General features: G+C 43.1%; 1 protein-coding gene across 1 annotated transcript in view; it reads right to left on the reverse strand.

The window, feature by feature from the left end:
• Positions 1 to 493: 493 nt before the first annotated feature.
• Positions 494 to 12,819, reverse strand: part of LOC129867705 (phosphatidylinositol phosphatase PTPRQ-like) — a 61,019-nt gene continuing 48,693 nt past the window's right edge. Inside the window, 23 exon segments of the mRNA XM_055941259.1 lie at positions 494 to 1,161; positions 1,252 to 1,375; positions 1,540 to 1,821; positions 2,762 to 2,887; positions 2,987 to 3,121; positions 3,286 to 3,362; positions 3,467 to 3,557; positions 3,679 to 3,760; positions 3,990 to 4,016; positions 4,576 to 4,620; positions 5,013 to 5,141; positions 6,532 to 6,631; positions 8,282 to 8,355; positions 8,469 to 8,787; positions 8,911 to 9,069; positions 9,239 to 9,308; positions 9,478 to 9,719; positions 9,841 to 10,027; positions 10,110 to 10,228; positions 11,627 to 11,789; positions 11,920 to 12,137; positions 12,236 to 12,517; positions 12,637 to 12,778. Of these exon segments, the coding sequence (XP_055797234.1) occupies positions 1,124 to 1,161; positions 1,252 to 1,375; positions 1,540 to 1,821; positions 2,762 to 2,887; positions 2,987 to 3,121; positions 3,286 to 3,362; positions 3,467 to 3,557; positions 3,679 to 3,760; positions 3,990 to 4,016; positions 4,576 to 4,620; positions 5,013 to 5,141; positions 6,532 to 6,631; positions 8,282 to 8,355; positions 8,469 to 8,787; positions 8,911 to 9,069; positions 9,239 to 9,308; positions 9,478 to 9,719; positions 9,841 to 10,027; positions 10,110 to 10,228; positions 11,627 to 11,789; positions 11,920 to 12,137; positions 12,236 to 12,517; positions 12,637 to 12,778 (3,231 nt within the window). The 3' untranslated portion in view covers positions 494 to 1,123.

Consider the following 12,819-nt stretch of genomic DNA (forward strand, 5'->3'; position numbering starts at 1 on the left):
TCGGCAGTCAATCTCTTTTGTGTTCACACAGCAAAGACTTTGGAAGTCGTCAGCCACTCAGCCTTGTTAAAATACTCCAAACCAGAAGGTGGCAGTAGCGTTGTTTGGCAATGCATATCCATGCATATTGGTTATGGTCACAATTCTATATTTGTAGAAGGCCCCCAGATTTAGCTTTTTTTTTGTTGGCTCCAAGTCAAGTCACTCCAAGTCCAAGTAATTTTTTTTGTTGGCTCCAAGTGCTTTCTGATTGGCTCCAAGTCAAGCTGTTGGCCACTGACAAGCATTGCATAGGTTTGTCGCTACCGGGTCGGCACGCGGCAGGTACCGCTTTTGTTCTAGCAAGAGAAGGAACAGCCTCCCACTGTGATAAGTACCTACAGTATCAGCAGTCTATCGGCAGTGAGATTCTCAGTGTATTTCTTGCTTCACTCTTTTTGGGGTGTCATTTTTATAAACTAAACAGCTCACTGAGACACACAGACAGAGTAGGTGAGTAGTGGAGTTGATTTTACTTCTGGTCCAAAACACAGTGGAACAAAATACATCAAATACACAAGAACACCCCACAAATACATTATACTTCAAACCCCCCAATTACAATGACAAACATAGGAACACGTGATATGAAAGTAGTAACACAGCGAAGCAAACATATGAACACAGTGACAACACTATTTGGCTGAAAAACTTAATATACAAAAACATGATACAAGAATCCAATGAAATACACAGTGGAATGACTATTGCAAGATACCTGTAAACTTCCATGTGTGATATATATCCCTCTCTTTTCTGCCTGTGGACTTATACAAAAGATGCAGGACTCCACGAGGACTGTAATGGTGTGATGATTCAGTCCTAAACAACTAAGTTTCTGTTGTGTTGTTTTGACCCTCCTGCCAGAAAAAAGGCAACTTGTGTTCCCAAAGAAGCTGGAGGAAACATTACTCTGTTTGGACTACACAATTCAATCTCTTTCTATCATCTCTCCCTCCTCTTTCTCTATCTCTGGTGGAGCAATCCATCTGACAAACAGTCAGTGTGTCCAGGATTTGGCCCCATGACCCAGGGATAGGTGTGTGTTCATCAGGTGTGAAGTTGACTGATAAGTTCTCAGCCTTTACATCGTAGTCTCCTCCCATTCCAGCTCAACATCACCTGCAAGAGCACAAAAAAGTAGATATGTGAAATGTGTGTTTATGACGTATGTGTATGCTAGTGTGTGTTCTTGTATATGTGTGTGCTCACCCTCCATAGCTTCCAGTGAGTCCATCTTCTCCAGAGCAGAGTAGTTGATGAACCAGATGGACTGGCTGTTTCCTTTACTGTTCAGCAGATCCAGAGTACTCTGGTGTAGGAACATATACTGGGCCTGGGGACATGCATGAACAGACTCTCTAAGATTCTGTCTGGCAGGTTTGAATGCACAAGGAAAACATGGTGAAACTAGATCATACTATGAAGTATCATATCCATATCACAGTAAGAATATTTCATTATATTATGATACATGTTGTATAAATGCATATTTCTCACCAGGTTCTGCACCATACACATCCTCTCACTGCGTAGTTCAGCCACCAGACCGTAGATGTCCACAAAATCGTGATCACTGACGTGTTGGATCAGGTGATCCAGCGTTATAAACACTCCTGTCCTGCCCACGCCAGCACTGCAGTGCACCACTATAGTGGTGTTCTCATGCCTGTTGGCTCTGATGGCTCTAACAAACTGTATGAGTGTGGTGCTGGAATCTGGTACGCCATGCTCTGGCCAAGAAGTGTAGTTGAAGTGGTGAACCACCATGTAGTCCCCATGCTAGGAGGAGAAAGGGAGAGACAGAGAGAGGGGTGGAGAGAGAGCGAGGGAGTTAGAGAAGGAGAGAGAGAATAAGGATTTTATTGTCAAGAGGATAACTCTGAACTTGTTTACTCTGAGGTACTCAAATATACACTGATTGTACAAAACATTAGGAACACCTGCTCTTTCCATGACAGACTGACCGGGTGAATCCAGGTGAAAGCTATGTTCCCTTAATGATGTAACTTGTTAAATCCATTTCAGTGTAGTTGAAGGGGAGGAGACAATTGAAAGTAGGATTTTTAAGCCTTGAGACAATTGAGACATTGTATGTGTATGTGTGCTATTCAGAGGCTGTATCGGCAAGACAAAATATTGAAGTGCCTTTGAACAAAGTATGGCAGCAGGTGCCAGGTGCACCGGTTTGATTGTGTCAAGAACTGCAGTGCTGCTAGATTTTTCACGCTCAATAGTTTCCTGGGTGTATCAACCAACAATGGTCCACAACCCAAAGAACATCCAGCGAACTTGACACACCTGTGGAAGGCATTGGAGTCAACATGGGCCAGCATCCCTCTGGAACACTTTTGACACCTTGTAGAGTCCATGTCCCGATGAGTATTCAGACCCCTTGACTTTTTCCAAATTTTGTTACGCTACAGCCTTATTCTAAAATGGATAAACTTGTTTTTTTCCCCCTCATCAATCTACACACAATACCCCATAATGACAAAGCCAAAACAGTTGACATTTTTGCTAATTTATTTAAAAGATATATCTTATTTAAATTCTAAAAATCTCTCTTTGCTTTGTCATTATTGGGTATTGTGTGTAGATTGATGAGGGAAATAAACAATTTAATCCATTTTAGAAGAAGGCTGTAACTTAACAAAAGGTGAAAAAAAGTCAAGGGTGTGTGGAATACTTTCCGAATGCACTGTATGTGTGTGTGTGTTACCCGCTCCACTTTGAGAGCTCTGACAGTCCAGTCAGGATAAACGTCCTCTGTCAGCTTGGTGATGATGATGTCCCCAAACACTGTCACCGGCTTATTGTCCTCTGGCCAGTACTGGTGACACCGGATCTAAACACACCCACACACAGCACACACACACAAAATTGGTGACCGGATCTAAACAGACATACGACCCTGACACTACTAAAACCTTGGTCCAGTCCTTACCCGTCCTTTCTCATAGCACTGTGTCAGCATAGCGATGGTTCGTGTGCGAGTCTCCCAGATCATCCTCCAGAAGTCAGCCACAGTGCCGGGGAGAGGACCCTGGGTCGCTATGAACTCACTAGGACACAGGTAACCCTAAGGGGGAGAGGAAGAATGTTATAGTCAGAACATAGTAGGTCACAGGTCTCCAGTTTTGTAGTAAACACAAACGTTGGGGTGTTTAGAAATGTGAGCTTCTCTGAAAGCATGAGTGTTCTCTTTTCTCTGTGTGTGTGTGTGTGTGTGTGTGTGTGACTCACTGAGATGAAGCTAGCGTTGATGTAGTCAGATCCAGGCATGCCAGGTTCAGACAAGAGCTTCACACGGTTGTTGTTGTCTGTAGATGAGAGAATGTGTTAGGCTGTGTGTGTGTGTTACGCTCACTGTGTGTGTGTGTGTGTGTGTGTGTGTGTGTGTGTGTGTGTGTGTGTGTGTACATACAGGGTTTGATGTTAGTGAAGCGGTTCTTGGATCTGTTCCAGGGAAGGTCAGCGTCTGAAGTAGCCAGATCCTGCAGCAGTTTGGGCAACTCCTGGAGAAGACAGGGTTAACGCTGTCAATCTACATACACACACACACACACACACACACACACACACACACGCACACACACACACAGGTTTTCACAGGGGTCAGAGGTTAGAGTTACATACTGCAAACTCTTCCTGGAACTTGGTGTTCTCGTTGGCACACAGATCCTCTACATGCTGCAGGAAAGACTTCTTATTGACCGGCCTGAGAGACAGAGATAATCAGAATCACGTTTATTGTCCTACAAGAGGAAAATCTTGGCACAGCTCACACATGAATGCATAAACCATATATGAAAAAACAGATCAAACAAACAGGAGGTGGGGGTAAGATAAATCCTTCACAGGGCAGCAATCCAAATCCAACTATTATTGCCCAACAAACTCACATAATGTACACATAGAACAACATACACACTCATTAGGTGACTTACTTGAGAGACTTTCTGTAGCTGAGAAGTCTGAAACAGAGTTGACAGAACAATATGAGTCACACCAGTACACTGTGAGTACAGCAGACTTTACTTTCCAGTCACACCAGTACACTGTGAGTACAGCAGACTTTACTTTCCAGTCACACCAGTACACTGTGAGTACAGCAAACTTTACTTTCCAGTCACACCAGTACACTGTGAGTACAGCAGACTTTACTTTCCAGTCACACCAGTACACTGTGAGTACAGCAGACTTTACTTTCCAGTCACACCAGTACACTGTGAGTACAGCAGACTTTACTTTCCAGTCACACCAGTACACTGTGAGTACAGCAGACTTTACTTTCCAGTCACACCAGTACACTGTGAGTACAGCAGACTTTACTTTCCATTACTGTACAGTTACAGACAGACTGGCACACTGAACAGCACTTCAGTAGACTAAAGCCATGAGAGACAACAATACACACTGCCAACTGTAGCAATGCAACACAGCAACACACACATGGAGTGCTATATAACAAGGGCTACACACACTGAGTGCTACACACTTGAAGGGCTACACACACTGCCCATTACAACTTACTGGATGACAAATATCTCCTTCCGTCTAAAGAAGAAGGAGGAATACCTGGAGAGAGAGTTTGAGAGAGGAGTTGGAGCAAAGCTTGATGATTAGTTGATCATTTGAGTCAGCTGGGGCAAAACCCAAAACGGGCACCCCTTGGGGTCCCAGGGACCAAGTTTGGAAAACCCTGGGTTAGAGTGAGAGTGGAGAGCACAGACAGCCTGTGTGTGGTGTGTGTGTGTGTGTGTGTGTACTGTAGTGTGCGTGTATGTGTGTGTGTGTGTGTGCGTGTGTTAGCAGCAGCCATGCACATTCTGTAGGCATGCAGGTAGAGTAGTAGAGGCAGAGTGAGCATAATGTTACAGTGGGTAAACCTTTGTGAAGTTGTGTGTGAATGAGAGAGAGGGAGTGTGTATGTGTGAGAAAAAGACACACACAGGCATACACACACTGACCGGTGTAGTTTCTCTTCCTTCAGCTCCAGGTCAGCTACAGCAATCAGTTGATCCAGTTTAAACTTGGTCTCTATAATCTCCGCCTCCCGGGGAGAGTAGGTTCCGCCCTCCTTCTGACGCTGACGGATCCTGTCATTGGATGAGGAACATGTCAATCACTCTGACACAACTGACTATGGCTGGCTGGGTTTAAACTAGAAAACTTGAGGTTTTAGATTTCAATACTCTAAATAATACTTTTAAAATAAATTGGATTCTGAAGTATGTTAAGAACCAGAACAGTATTTGGAATGTCTTCCCTAAGTATTTATTTGACTCTGTTGGTGGTTTAGAATATTTGCTTCAATGTAATTTTGATGTTGATAAAATCCCAGTAAAGTTGGCCAAATTCCATAAGCAGGCAATTTTAGCTGGGATGTTAGCGTATAAACACAATTTCCCCCCTCACAGATACTTTATATGGAACAACATATAAGATATACGATTTAAAAGTAAGTCTCTTTTATTCCGTAACTGGTTTGAGAATAAAATTATTTTGGTTGGTCAGTTACTGAATGAGGATGGATATCTACTCTCATATGGGGAATTTCTTGATACATTTAAAATTCCAATAACCCAGAAAGAATATGCAATTGTTTTTGATGCGATTCCAAGGGGGGTTGTATCACTTTTAAATTCCTCTGTGGTTGATGTAAGTAACATAGATTTACATGAAAATATATTCGTTGGCAATATTAACATCAAAGATAATTGTAGTAATAAACAGATTAGGAATATTGTTTGTGATACTACAATTCTCTCCCTTTGGTCAAATATCTATGGTGATATACAATGGGGGAAAGCATGGAAAATTGCTAACAAATATTGTATCAGTAACAAGGTAAAGGGAGTTTCATTTAAAATGTTACATAGAATTTATCCTGTGAAACATGTTTTGAAAAGATTCAAGCTGAATTTTGACTATAAATGTGATTTCTGTGGAATGGAGAAGGAGACCATTTTGTATTTGTTTTTTGCCTGTATTTATAGTCTAATTTTTGCTATTGACATACAGAATTTTGTTACAAAAAAATAGAATCGGTTGTACTTTTTAACGGTTTTGATATAATGATTTATTTCAGAAATTCTGATATATAAAGATGTAGTATATTTAATTCAACTGCTAATAATACTAGGTAAATTTCATATTCACAAATGCAAATGTTCTAATTCAAAACCTAACTTTTTTCACTTTATAAATTAATTTAAACAATATGGCACTACTTTAACTAAAATGAAAAACAAAAAGGCATTTTGTATTATTATTATTTTGTAAAACTTGTATTATTAATGAATATGATTTGTTTGTTTAGGATTCCTGGCAATGTAAATCATTTGTATGTATGCTTGTTTGCATGTGACTATTCCTCTTTTGTTTGTTGATATTTGTTAATAATAATTTTTAAAAGTTTAAAAAAGAAAAGATACATAAAAAAAGAAAAAACGACATAACTAGAGGCATCAGCTGTAACCAGTTTACCTGACAGAGGCGTAGATGATGAGGATGAGCAGCAGGGCCAGGAAGAAGGAGAGGAGAACTCCCAGAATGATCTGTTCATCTCTGGTCAACAACCCATCCACTGACAGACAGGAGGGGTTGAGGGGAAGAGAAAAAAAGAAGCCTTTCGTGAACTAACACATGCACTTACATTGACGGGCTGCAATGGAGCTGGTCGAGAGCTTCAAGTTCTTCGGTGTCCAAATCACTATGGACTTAAAATGGTCCACTCAACCACGCACAGTCGTAAAGATGATGCCCGAAGAGCTTCTATTCCCAAGCCACAAGACATAGCTAACATAATGGCTACACGGACTATGTGAGTTGACCCTTGCATTTATTTTTTATTTTTGCACTGTGTATATGCATACTCACAGGACTCTGCACACTCACGCACACTGACACTCCAACACACGCATGTCATGCACACACATTTATACTAACTCTACAGCACACACACGTCCACACACCCACATACAATCATAATTTACTCTGCTTGAGCTCCTGTTCCTCTTATAGTATATTAGCTCAAAAGTATCGTGGAGATCCTGCACCTAAATATAAACAGTACCGGCACCCAAAATGAGAACAGGTGTTGTACCGAAAATCTCCACCATGCCAGAATTCTCCTCCTCTTCGCGTTCTTCATTGCTGCGACTTGTTTGCTAGTTGAGACTTCTGCTCTTCACTCCGTTGTCAGTTTAGCCTACATTTCACTGACATAGTAGAAGAAAGCATTTTTGTCTGCAGTTTTCGGTTTAGCTATTTGTTTCAAGTGTATTTTGCGGTCTAGCTTGCATGGCGCCCGGTGCCGCCGCCGGCAAGATGCAGCCCTTGGCGGCTGGCCATGTCGCCCGTAACTAAATCCGCTACTGATTTTGTATTAGTCTATAAATAAATCTCTTTGCCAAAATTCGTCATCTCTCCCATGTCTTATTCGACTAGTATGTTTCAAAGTGTAAGGATAATAATTCAGCCATAGTTGTTCTGAAATGTTTATTGCTTGCCAACATTTTACTCCCTCCTCTATGTTTAATATAACATACATACATTCATTATTAATTTCGGTTGCCTATCCTGACGAGACGTTTGTTCTATAGAAAGTATTTGACTCTGATGTGTGTCACAGCAAGTATTTGACTCTTGCCACAAAATTAAGGAAATTAGAAGGGGGGGAGGGGGATTCTGGCAAGGGGGAGATTTTCTGCACGACAGGAACCTATTTCAGTCGAAGTCAGGCACTGACTATACACATCTACCTCCATTAGTCCAGTATCTCTGCACATTGAAAATAATATTATATTGAAACTGACCCTGTATATAGTTTCACATTTTCTCGTGTTCTTCTTCTTCTTCTTTTTTCTTGTGTGTTTTTGTTCTACCTTATGATACTTTTAGTATTGCATTACTATTGATTCCTGCATTGTTGGGTTTAGAGCAAGAAATGCGTTTCATGTACTTGTGCATGTGACATTAACTTGAAACTTACTAGCTCTGAGTTTGCTGATAGCTACTTTATTTAGGAAAAATGTACTTACTATGACTGAGATATGTGGTTGTCCCAACTAGTAATCTTAAGATGAATGCACTAACAGTAAGTTGCTCTGGATAAGAGCCTCTGCTAAATGACTAAAATGTAAAAAATTCAAATGAAGGAGTGAGAGTGGTGTTGTTTAATCTGTTTTAATCATCGGAGAGGAAAGATGTTTGTGGAGAGAAGAGGAGTGCTTACCTGCTGTTCTGATATGCTCAGAGTAGTCAGAGTCTGTGTACTGGCCCCGGATGTTGGTGGCTCGGAACTTAAACCTGCCACACAGACAAAGACATGCACTGTATTAAACTGTGTACGTATGTGTGTGTATGTGTTTATAGCTATGTGCACGTGTATGTGTTTACATGTTTGTGTTGTGTATACTCACACGTAGACAGTGTTTGATTTGAGGGGTCCGTTACAGAGTGTGTTACTGTACTCTTCAGTCAGACAGTTGTCCTTCTCTCCGATGACATAATGATCATCCTGGTGGTCTATGCGCTCCCCCCCTGAGTCTCTATGTTCCAGAACCCTGTCCCTCACAATGCTGTGTCTAATGCGTGAGAAAGTGAGTCCGCTGGTTTGTGTGTCCCTGCTCATACGGTCCCTCACGCAGAGTGGGTTGGGGAAGCCATTGTCTGTTAGGTAGGGGGCGGAACGAGAGAGAAATGCTGTCTTCCAGTTGGTCAGGTTCATGCTGTCCATCACTGAGACAGAGAGACAGACAGATGTCAGACTAGACCTATAGCAGTGGCTCCTACATATTTTAGTTCAAGATATATTTTCTGTGTGATAGATGTGTGTTTATATGTGTGTGTGTGATGTCGTACCCCCAGATTCGGACATGATGACCTGGATGCTGCTGATTGGTCCGTTGTCATTGCTGTAGAAACAGGCTGGCATGCGAACAATAATGCTTCGGGAGGTTACCATGGCAACTCCTCCTCGGTCCAGCACCACCTGGGGTCTCTGGGTGGGCTTGGCAGGAGCTAACCACACACACACACACACATTTCTGTATCATGAAGTGTTCGTAGTGCATACACATATATTCACAATATGACACCCCCTATGACTAAGTTTCTAAGGCTGTTGGGGTTATAAAGGGGTTATGTAGGGATTATGAATGGGTTATGTAGTGTTTATGTAGCACTGTACCTTTGATCCCTGTAGTGATCTGAACCTCTGAGCTGGGGGGGCTTAAACCTGCTCCGTTTACCGCTGCAATCTGTGTGTGAGAGAAGAGAGAGAGTTGGTCGGAGTGTTTCAAATGGTGAGAATAATTTTTCAGAAAGCACAATTGTTCTATGACACTGTGTTTGTTCCTCACCTGTATATTATAGTTGTGAACCATGTGTTTGTGTAGTTGTGCCTGTGTGTGTGTGTGAGATCCTCACCCGTATACTATAGTTGTAGCCTCCCTTCAGCCCGTCGATGACTGCGGTCAGGGTGCGGTTCTCGTTTTGGACCACGGTGAGGCGGTTGATGGTCATCTCTAGCTGGCCCTGGCGGTAGACCAGCACCGTATAGGAACTGATGTTCCCATTAGGCTCCTCCGGGGGGGCAAAGGTCACAAACACACGGGTCACTTCTTCTGGAATTACCTGGAGGGTCACGTTCTTAGGAGGATCCCTGGGCTCTAGAGGGAGCAGGGGAGAGGGATGGAGGGAGGATGAGGAGGAGGAGAGAGAGAGTGCTTAACTACCTTCTAGCAGTTGAATAAAGTAGCTACTGTATTACTGTATGTGTGGGTTCCTCACCCTCCTCCATTGTTCTGATGACAGTGGGCTCAGTGGCTTGTCCGTCCCGCCGTGCGTTCTCCAGTCGTCCAGTGAAGGCGGTCACGGTCACAGAGTAGCGAGTGAACGCAGTCAGGTTCGACACAACTACAGTCCTCAGCTCCTCTGGGCCGCGCACTACAGACTGGTTTAACCCCTCGCTATCCAACTGAACAACAACACAACATACAGATGTAAGAAACTCCTTTTTTCTCATTATTCTTTGAGTGTGTGTGTGCATGTGTACTCACAGAGATTACGTCTATGAGGTAGGAAGTGGGGCCGGTAATCACATCTGGGAGTTGCCATTCGATACGGAGGCCGTTGGAGGACATGGTCATTGAGAGGTTGCTGGGAGGGGCATCAGGGTCTGAGGGGAGAGACAGGTATAAATATACACATACTGCCTGGGTGTGTAGGTATTTGTATTTCCAGTCACATCCAGAATTATTGCCACCCTTGATAAAGATGATAAAATAAGACTGTATAAGCTATATTGTATGCTAATTAAAAAAAAATATATACAGTACCAGTCAAAAGTTTGAACACAACTACTCATTCAAGGGTTTTTCTTTATTTTGACTATTTTCTACATTGTAGAATAAATGTGGGCGGCAGGTAGCCTAGTGGTTAGAGCGTTGGGCCAGTAACCAAATGGTTGCAAGATTGAATCCCCGAGCTGACAAGGAAGAAATCTGTTGTTCTGCCCCTGAACAAGGCAGTTAACCCACTATTCCTAGGCCATCATTGTAAATAAGAATTTGTTCTTAACTGACTCCTGAGGGGGGAAAGGTTTTGTTGTGGCCTCTTCACGACTGTCTTGGTGTGTTTGAACCATGATAGTTTGTTGGTGATGTGGACACCAAGGAACTTGAAACTCTCGACCCGCTCCCCTACTGATTATGTTTTGCTTTTCGTGTATTGTTGTGTATAATAATGTGTGTTTTAATGTGTAGTTTAATGTGCTTATTGTATTTTGATGTGTATTGTGGTGCTATACAGGGCTCAACTGGTCTCAACATTGAATCTTTTTTTGTATCGTCATTAGCACAATATTCATTATTGTCACGTCCTGACCAGAGTTCTTATGTGTTTTGCTTGTTTAGTGTTGGTCAGGACGTGAGCTGGGTGGGAATTCTATGTTGTGTGTCTAGTTTGTCTGTTTCTGTGTTCAGCCTAATATGGTTCTCAATCAGAGACAGCTGTCAATCGTTGTCCCTGATTGAGAATCATATATAGGTGGCTTGTTTTGTGTTGGGGATTGTGGGTGGTTGTTTCCTGTCTTTGTGTTTTGTCTGCACCAGCTAGGACTGTGACGGCTAGTTTGTTTTGTCATTTTGTATAGTGTCTTCTTTTGTGTTAATTAAATCATGGAAAATTACCACGCTGCACATTGGTCCTCAGATCCTTCTCACCTCTCCTCGTCTGAGGAGGAGGACGACTTAGACTGCCGTTACAATTATCCTAATTCTAGCTCCCAGACGCCGGCAATTAGAAAAAAACAACAATGTAGATTGTGCTGATTTATTGGCTCATTGAACCATGTCGCGCACAGTAGTCTAAAACAATTATGTCATATCTGAATTATGTAATCTTTATGCACATTCACCATTGTATTAGTACATTGTATTAGTATAAAATAATCAATTTTTCTCATTTTTTGGAGCATACAATATAGCACAGTCTTTTTTGCTCATCTTTGTCAAGGGTTCCAATCCTTTTGGATGTGACTGTATGTGTGTGTGCGTGCGTGGGTGTGTGTACTTACTCCCAGCCAGTGTGTGTGTGTATCTCCAGGGTGTGTGTTCTCCTGGCCCAGCATTAGTAAGGGCTGTGATTCTGAAGCGGTAGAGGCGGTACTTGGCCAGAGACTGGAGAGTGATGCTCCTGTTGCCCTCACCACCATCAGAACCATTCACTGACACCAACACCTGACCAGGAAGATCATGAGTATGATGTTGAGTTCAATGTTAGGAAATGTATTCTGCAGATATACATGTAGACAGATGTACGACACAGTGGCTTAACAACATTTACATTCAGATATCCAGGTAAAATTACCTCCTGATCCACACAGCCTGGAGCCAGGGAAGGGCTCGGCTCTGGGAGGTGTGTGGCTTCAGAAAGGGGTGTGTTGGACAGGCAGTCAGGTGACAACAGCTGCATGGTGATGCGGTACTCAGTGAGCATGCCCAGAGCAGAGAGGGGAGCAGCCCATTGGAGCGTCACGCTGGTGGACGTGGTCTCTGACACACTCAGGAATCGAGGGACACCAGGAACTGCAGGAGGATATAAGAGTGGGTTGAGTTGGTACAGTTCATCTGGTCTCCTGGTGTAGTGTACATGTGTGTGTGTGTGTGTGTGTGTGTGTGTGTACCTGACTCGGGGTGTGTGTAGGCAGTACAGTTGACCTGGTCTCCTGGGCCGGCAGAGTTGACAGCCGTTACGGTGAGTGTGAATTCTGCGTCCGGCGCCAGCCCACTGATCGTAAACTGGTTTGTGTCAGCCTGGTGTATGTATGACTGTGAGTCTGAGTGTCTGTCCACCTGGACCTGGTAGTACAGGATGCGTCCATTGGGGTTGGCTGGAGGCTCCCAGTGTAGGAACACAGAGTCCCAGCCCAGACCAGAGCAGGACAGGTTACCCACCACTTCAGACACTGGAGCCAGGAGACACAGGGTTTATGCAAAAGGATTAATAGCCAATTCCACACACATATGGCACTTGATTTCTAGTTCCACAACCATACATACCCACACACACATACCACATACATACCGGACTCATTGGTTGTGAAGGACACAGGAGTGCTATACTGGTCTCCATGACCCACTCTGGTGTAGCTAAGCACACTGATCTCATAGGAGCTGTGAGGCCTGAACCCACTCAGCTGTCCTTCTGTCCACGGACCTGTAGAGTTCTGAGAGTCAGAGAGAGGGAGAGAGAGAAAAATCAGGAAAT

The sequence above is a fragment of the Salvelinus fontinalis genome, chromosome 12 (genome assembly GCF_029448725.1).
Source record: "Salvelinus fontinalis isolate EN_2023a chromosome 12, ASM2944872v1, whole genome shotgun sequence".
Taxonomy (NCBI): Eukaryota; Metazoa; Chordata; class Actinopteri; order Salmoniformes; family Salmonidae; genus Salvelinus; species Salvelinus fontinalis.